Source organism: Armigeres subalbatus, chromosome 3 (genome assembly GCF_024139115.2).
Source record: "Armigeres subalbatus isolate Guangzhou_Male chromosome 3, GZ_Asu_2, whole genome shotgun sequence".
NCBI classification, from domain to species: Eukaryota; Metazoa; Arthropoda; class Insecta; order Diptera; family Culicidae; genus Armigeres; species Armigeres subalbatus.
Window position 1 is genome coordinate 337,989,160 of NC_085141.1, and position 8,533 is coordinate 337,997,692.

Below are 8,533 nucleotides of genomic sequence, written 5' to 3' on the forward strand. Positions count from 1 at the left end.
ATCCGGGTCGTAGCTGGTGTGAGGCAAGGATGTATTCTATCACCGTTACTGTTCCTCATCGTAATCGATGAGATTCTGGTAGATACGATTGACCGTGAACCAAACCGCGGGCTGTTATGGAAGCCTATAACCATTGAGCACCTAAACGACTTCGAATTGGCGGATGACGTTACACTACTCGCGCAACGGCGCTCTGATATGCAGAGTAAGCTCAACGACCTTGCCGATCGCTCCTCCTCGGCAGGTTTAGTCATCAACGTCAACAAAACCAAATCGTTGGATGTAAACACGGTGACTCCTTCCAGTTTCACAGTAGCCAGGCAACCAGTGGAGAATGTTGAAAGCTTCCAATATCTTGGTAGCCAAATGGCGTCAGACGGCGGTACCAAGATCGACATAGCGCACGGATCAAAGAAAGCAAAGGGCTGCCTTTGCGAGTTTAAGAAATATCTGGAAAAACAGGCAGATAAGTGAACGCACCAAAATACGAATTTTCAACTCTAACGTGAAATCTGTGCTGTTATACGCTAGCGAAACATGGTGTGTATCAGTGGAGAACACTCAACGGCTGCAGGTGTTCATTGACAGATGCCTGCGGTATATAATTTCGGGCCTGGTGGCCTCACAACTGGATCTCAAACAACGAGCTCCATCGTCGTTGTCACCAGAGGCCGATAGCAACAGAAATTCGGGATCGGAAGTGGGGGCTGGGTCGGCCACACTCTACGTAGGCGTAAACGAAATCTGTAAGCAAGCATTAGACTGGAACCCAGCGGGCCATCGCAGCAGAGGCAGACACAAAGGCTCATGGCGGAGAAGCCTCAATAAAGAAATAAAAGAAGTCGACCGAAATCCAACGTGGCCACAGGTTAAAGCGATAGCCGGGCAACGCTCAGGATGGAGATCTTTCAAGTCGGCCCTTTGCACCACCGGAGTGTACAGGATCCATAAGTAAGTAAGTAAGTACTACAAAACTGAGGTTTTGGGGACGATTGATGCCCCCTGTGGCCCGGTGCTTAGACGGAGATGAGCCCTACGTGTTCCAATAGGACGATAACCCTTTATACACGGAAATTGATATTATATGGGGACAATTTCATCGACTTTTGGACAAAACCTTTGTGACCTCACAGTTTCCAGTTTGAACCCTCTTAACTTTGTGTGGTCCTTTATTATGTTAAAGCTGTGCGAATACAAGGTCAGTAACTTGGACCAGTTCAAGACGTAATTCTCAAAATCCGGAACGAAATGCCCATGCAGACCGTGCGTGCCGCTTGCGATGGGTTTTAGAAACGTTTGAAGCTCGTGAAGAAGTACAAAATAGAGGTCATTTCAAAAGAAATGCTACAAACGTTCCTTATAAACAATACTTTCAGTGAAATGCAACCGGGAAAAGAAATAATTTAATTTCAATTTTTAAACATTTTTTGAAAGTGTATTCGAACTCATTGAACACCCTGTACTTCTAGAATGTGAGCGCAAACGTGATTCTCCGTCAGGCTAAGCTGTGCCATCAATCTGTGCCATATTTGCTTAAATCTATTGATTTAAAAACATGGATGCTTTTGGCGACCACCATTGCAACAGAATAGGCAACGATGGTGTGGAAAAAAAGCACGATTTCAAAAGCAAGGCATTGTGGAACAGGTATCTGTAAGGCACAACTTCCGACTTCATCGTTAGAATTGGTCGCTTGATAGAGAGCTTCACGTAATAAAAAACGGATCAACTTTTTTCTTCTTTCTTTCGTAAGTGGTATTCATCCGAGATGCAGATACTACCTCAATAATTGATTTCATCCTTTTAAAATCTACTCAACAAAAAGAAACCCTCCATCTTTAGTATAAATACAATTCAAAGGTGAACTCAAAACTTTGTCTATTGGAAGATCCATTAATTACGTTACGCAAAAATTGAGTATTTTCAACCCCCCTCCCCCTACGTCACACTTTTTGTATGAAACATCTGAAATTTGTGTATGGCTCGTCACACTTCGACCACCCCCCCATCTAAGCGTTTACGTAATTTGTGGAAGCTCCCTGTGTTAAAACTATGATGGCCAGTGATAATATTTAACAAAACTTATTTAGAATGTTAGATGTTTATCGAGTCTCGCAAACATGAAATTTAATCAAATATTTCATCATGTTAAGATATACATACAACATACATAAATAATGTTCACCTGTGTTCAGGTGTTCTATAAATTGCTAAAACGTTTACGATGACGGATTCGTCACCGCTGAGATGTGCTGCGCCTCCTCTTCCTATCACTTAAATCTAAACAAGGAAAACAAACTGATGAAATGGTTCAAGAACGGTTGCACCTCCCGTGGAGGCACCGATGGTATTAGTGCTTAAAAAGTGGATTTTTGTTTAGGTGACTAAGCCCCGCTCAATACACTTAATACTAAATTGGGTCTAAACTTCTTCCATCTGAAGTTCGATATCGTCGTCATCATCTCGACTCATCAAGGCTTTGCGGCTTTCGTCCTTGTCCCGGATACTGCCCGATCCTGACTTGCTGGCAAGATTAACCACCGGATTCAGAGAGTACAGATATATCGCGTAAGACACAACGAATATCGCCAGAGCGGTATTCAAGTAGATTGGAATTGAGAACAGAAGGTAGCTTAGCAGGGCAGTGAACATCAACTCCAGGGCACTGGCGAACGTTTTTAGGATCGAGTTCATATACTTCAGGAAAAAACTGGTGATAATGCCGATGGCTGCATTGTTGATCATTATCACGAGCACTTCTAAACGGAACACCTCTAATAGGTGATCTTTGGTGACGACTGCGGCCAATTCACCCCGGAACATCAGTATCAGCAGATTGCATACAATCGAGTCCAGATACATGAACACGTTCTGGACGTAGATATTGATGTCAGATCCCTTCCCCTTAAGTAGGTACTCATTGTAGACTCCAGCCAGACAGGAGCAAACCGTTTGCACCAAGATGAGAATGGCACTGAAGCTGAGATCAAATCCGGATATGTTCTTTCCTCGGAACGTACCTCCGGCATCCGCGTCAACCATGGAAGTTTATCACCTTGGTCATTAGCAGTTGTTGACAAGGAAAAGTTCCATTGTTTCAACATGCATCCAACGGTTAGCAGACACAGGGAAAACCATTGCTTCCTTACTCAAAGATTTCTTGAAGATCACCTGAAACAAGACCCCGGTTATAACAACCCGGAGTTGCAGTAGAAGATAATAGGTCGTCGGATCAAACGTGGAGAGATTCACGAAGGCAAGATTGTTGTACAAACAGTATAAAAATGCAGGTACGAAGTACAACAATAAAACATCGCTGCCTTCAACCACTTTTAAAACCAGCGTTTTGATTGTATGCCTGGAAAAAGCAAAAAAAATCAAAATGTTTTGTTTAAATGATTTACTTTAATGAAAATGTATACTCACTCTCGACAGTAAAGCACGGTGGAAATAATTAACTTCAATACTTCGGTCAGTAGCACGACCAGCACCGTATTATAGCTGTAGCTGTTATCAGCCCTCTGGGAAGCAGTCACAAGAATTCCTAAAAGTGAAAAAGCATAATATTAGTTTTAGTAGGTATAGGATGGTGCAGCCACCCGCACGAACTAGATTGTTATGCCTTATCAATTACGTATTTAATTTTGATATCAACTTGCATGAGTTACTTACCCTGACCGACAAACAGCGACATGTAAGTGACGAATATAAAAATACTCTTCTTGCTGGGGAACAGTTCGCCCCAGTTGATGCGTGAGTTTGTCATCTTTTTCGTTTGTTTTACAAAGCTTTCTCCTTTAAACTAATCTTTAAATACTTGAAAGCAGGATCGTGACCGACCTGCATGCACGTTTCAATAGAATTGATGGTAGTCCTCGGTTCAATACAAACATGGGTGGACACTTTGAATTGGATGCTCTCATTCTTGGAACTGAGACATGTTTACCGAAGTTCCGCAGAGCACGAACCACCCGCCCTATGACCTAATCTAGAGAAAACTGCACTTCCCGCAATGATATGCTGATAATTGCTGCCAAAATATTTACGAATTAATTTCTCGGTTTTATAAATTTTACTTAAAAGCACATTTTGCATCAATATCGTTTAAACTAGAGTATGATAGCAACTAATTTGATTTTTTTTCGAAAATCTTTCACATTAGAGCCCTGTATACTTTTGACTTGATGTAAATTCAGCCAGCGTATCACGATCGCGACTCATGAAACAAAACAAATAAACGTCGCTCGCTGCAACGAGGCAGTGGCGCCGCATTACGAAGCTCGGATAGGAGCAATGTTCGATAAAAAAAACATCGCATACACAAGGCACTATATACACTAATAAAAATCCACTCAGAAATGAAAGAATGAATTCATGGAAAAACTTATTTTTATTGTCATAAATTTATATACAAAATCATATTTATTCCCAAAAAATAATAAAATTTATACCGCCGATGAGTATATTTAAGTATTTTATAGAATAAATTGATGTAAGTGACTGTTTAGAACTTTTTGGATTGGCATATTGTCAGATTTTCTGGATATGATACACTGCGTGGCGTTTGTAATGTTCCCAAATGGGTACTTGCACAAAACTTCACGCGGAGAATGACTGTCGAAAGGTACGGCCGCGCCGCGATACTCCGCAATGCTCTTCACCCATAAGAATCAAGTAAACGGGGTGCAGATAGCGCGGCGGTACCTTTCATTAAAGGCAGCCTCACACCTCAGGAATTTGGTCCGCGGATTTTTTCCCCATTGAGTTCTCCAAGCACAATTTCTCGCACACTACCCGGATAAAAATTTACAGTAACCTGTGACATAACCCATTGAAATACAATAGATTGTGTGGAAAACAATACAAACTATTGTATGCTTATTGTAAAATGTTCACGGTTGTAAAAGATCTTTATTGTACGTACATTAAAAATCACAATATATTTAAATGTTTCCGATATATTCTATTATAAATTTATTGTTCCCTTATATTTAGTATTGCTCATCCAAAAACTAAACAATTTTTAAAAGTATTCGGTTTGGATGATCTGGAAATCCGTCTAATGTTATTGAATTAATATAATTTTGGAATATTTCATGGATTTATTATATTGATGAAATAACAATTGAATTGTTTGTTTGTTTGTTAAATAAATAAAAATGTTATACCGGTTCTCAAGTATATATTTTCATATTGCAGGTCTTGTTGCAGGTCTAGAAATGTTCTGCAATAAAAATTTGATTTCAAAAAATGAAAGGGAACAAAACTTTTGCTTATAATTTTACTCGGAGAATGGCTGGATTCATTTGACCGTGTACAGTTTTGTTTATAATTAGTGAAGAGATGAAAATAATGAAACTGTATGGTGCAGAAAGTGTTTTTTCATTGCAGTTTCTGCTGCTGGGAAAGCGGTAGATCACTATGGCTGCTGTACCGTGGTGAGTATCTAAAGTGTTGAAGCGCGTTAGAGCATCATTACTGGGCGCGAGTATTTTGATCACTCTCACTAGTGTATTGCTGTATTGTTATTTTAGATTAGTCACTCTTTTTCGCATCGGTCACTATTTTCGGTATTTTCGGTTATCATTTCGGTGGCTGCATTCCGTATCGGTGACGTTCGACGTTTGATAGTTCATCAAATAGTAGCGCTGTTATTTGGTCGAATTTGGTCACCTGTCAGCTGCGCTACTGTTTTAGCAGCGCGTTTAGTTAGCGACCGGTAAAGTGTCAAGTAATGATACTGCGCTGACAAACGGCTTATACTCACCACCGGTAATCGTAATCTTATACTACAAAAGTTCAATGTACATAATGAGCGCAGTGGTTCATCCCGAATAAAAAATAAATGAAAATTTTATCATCATAGTACCTGATGACATGCCTGGTAACATGTATCCTTGTTCCTTTACAGAAATGAAGCTTATGATAAATAAAATACTGCTGCTTGCTGGTCACTGATTGAAGATCGTTCAGTGGCTACCATTGGCCAATCTCACCAACGGGATATAATAAGAACTGATGCAGGTATTTTTTTCTTTTTTTCTCGACGTATTTTTTCTAATAAAACTGACATTCTTTTATAATTTACATTTTCACAGGTTTATATCTATTCGGAACAAAAGTTAGTACACTTTTAAACCGATGTTGGATTTTTCTCCAGATACAGGCAACCCTTAACTTTGGAAGTAGTGCGCTGGATTCTGCGTCTAAAGATATGCTAAACAACCGGAGGAAAATAAATGATATGTAAAATAATTAATTGTATTGTATTTTTATTGTAATATTGGGTATAATGTATTCTAAATCCTGTTGTATTTCTATTGCTAAAACAATAGAAGCAGTAATTGAAAACTTATTTAAAACACAATGTTTTCTATTGTTTTGTCGCTCGAAATCATCCCATTGAAGAACCGTAAAATCAATTGTTTTGCTCGAATTTTTGTATGGAAAATTTTCGATTTTTTTATTGTAAAGATACATAACAACCCCTTTTAATTGTAAAAGTCCCATTTACCATTCATTTTATCGTGGAAAACCATTATTTCTCATGTGATTTTATTGTCAAAATTCCATTATATTCAATGGTAAAAATTATGTTTTAAATGGTGTTGTAACAATAAAATTTATGATATTTTAATGATATTTTTTATCCGGGTAACGTCACTGTATAAGATATATAAAATAAAAGTGGTGGTAATGGTCAATGCACCGAATGAACACAATGACGTTTGAGACGGGCGCTGTTTACTAAAATGAACACTTGCATGAACTCGATGAATGAAAAAGTATTCATTCTTAGTAAACAGCGCCCGTCTTCAAACGTCAATGATGAACTCGGTGCATTGGACCATCTCATGCAACAAAAATATAACGAATACTTTTTGGAGGAAGACAGCATACATTGACAGGAATACAGCGAAGTCACGCACACTTTTATTTATTTGGAGAACTCAATTCATTTTTGCATATGCGATGTTTTCGGGATTTGGGCACGGAAAATCAAAATCCCGGCCCCATTTAAAATGCACGGGGACCAAAATCCGGAGGAAAATTTTCCCGACACTATAAAAAAAATACACGAGAGGGCCGTGTTTTTTACACATGAATTTGCGCATGTTGTCAAAGCAAATCAATTTCACGTGTAAAACATATGACATCGCTCACCCGAAACTCATCATTTGTTTATAAACAAACCACAAGGTATTAACGTGTAAAGCAAATAGAATTCAGTTGCTTGACTTGACATATTCACTTGTTTAATATATGACATCGAAGTATAATCGTGATGAATTTCATTTGTATTAACGAGTGAATTTTGTGTTTCTTCCATATTTAAATAATGATGATAATTTCATAATCGTCCGGAGCCCGATTTCCCGTCATCGGATCGAATTCCATTTCCAGAAACATATTTTGCTATAACTTCAACGAATCAACGGTTGAAGTATAGGAAAGCATCTTTCGTTGGTTTTCGAACCTCTGACGGAAATCGCATTTTGGACCTATAAAACAAAATGAGATCGAGTTGATAAAAATTGCAGCCGAAGCAGGAGATTGTATTTATTATATTTAAAACTTAATTCCATAAACACCATTACTAGCTGCGGTCGAAGGTTTGTTCACGAGCAGGTAAGTGCTTTAATCTTCTGACATCTGCAATCGATGGTTCTTATCCACGATCAGGTTCTTATCACACAGATAACCAACAAGTTCAAATGCCATTTAAAGAATTATGTCGATGAACGTGATCCTTCGGTGCTGATGCCTACCAGCGGGAAACCGTCACGAAGTACGTACATCGTAAAGGGTAGTCGGAAGAAGCTGGTATTGAGGATTCATCTTCGGCGTATCAGTAAATATCATGTCATCCTCTTTATTGATACCCCGCAGAAGCAGGAAGGGAACATGCAATACATAAAAAAAAGTACCAAGTTAGTATTCTTCGAATCAACTAAACGTGAATGAGGAGTCACAGCGGGTCAGCCGGTTAGTCCAGAAAAAGAACATTAATTTAGAAATAATAAAATTTTAGAACTGTAGAGAAATATTTATACTTATATATTAAATTCATTAAGTTTTCTTTTATTATTAGTATTAATTTCAAACCCAAAGGAAATCGCATTCCGGATGTATCAATTGAAATAAATTATTAATTGGAAAACCAAAAAATGGACTTTTCTCTCGATCACTTACAATGCCCAACGATTTTCAACTATATGGAAGTTAAATAAAGAAGATTTTGAGAAAATCTTTGTAGATTTGTAGGCATTCATAAATATATTGTTTAAATTAATTAAATCAAATATTGTACTTGTGTTACCTGAATTAGCAGTTTTGCTTTATTTTATTTATTTATTTGCCTCATCCACATCTTACGGAGAAAGCTTTCAGTGCTTCTGCCCTCCTGGTAACTGCTCAGGTTACTGAATAATAAATTGCCCCTTCCTTCCACTATCGTTTTACATTTTGTGATTTGACATTTATATAGAAACACGAATAAATTGTTCATAATAAATAATCAAACATGGTATTT

The 8,533-nt window shown here is 38.2% G+C and overlaps 1 protein-coding gene across 1 annotated transcript; it reads right to left on the reverse strand.

The window, feature by feature from the left end:
* Window positions 1-2,101: 2,101 nt before the first annotated feature.
* On the reverse strand, window positions 2,102-4,220 carry LOC134221372 (UDP-galactose transporter senju-like). The gene is given in 5 exon segments (XM_062700563.1): window positions 2,102-3,050; window positions 3,053-3,146; window positions 3,148-3,358; window positions 3,427-3,544; window positions 3,673-4,220. Coding segments are annotated over 5 exon segments (1,146 nt in total). The 5' UTR covers window positions 3,767-4,220; the 3' UTR covers window positions 2,102-2,421.
* Between the last annotated feature and the right edge of the window lie 4,313 nt (window positions 4,221-8,533).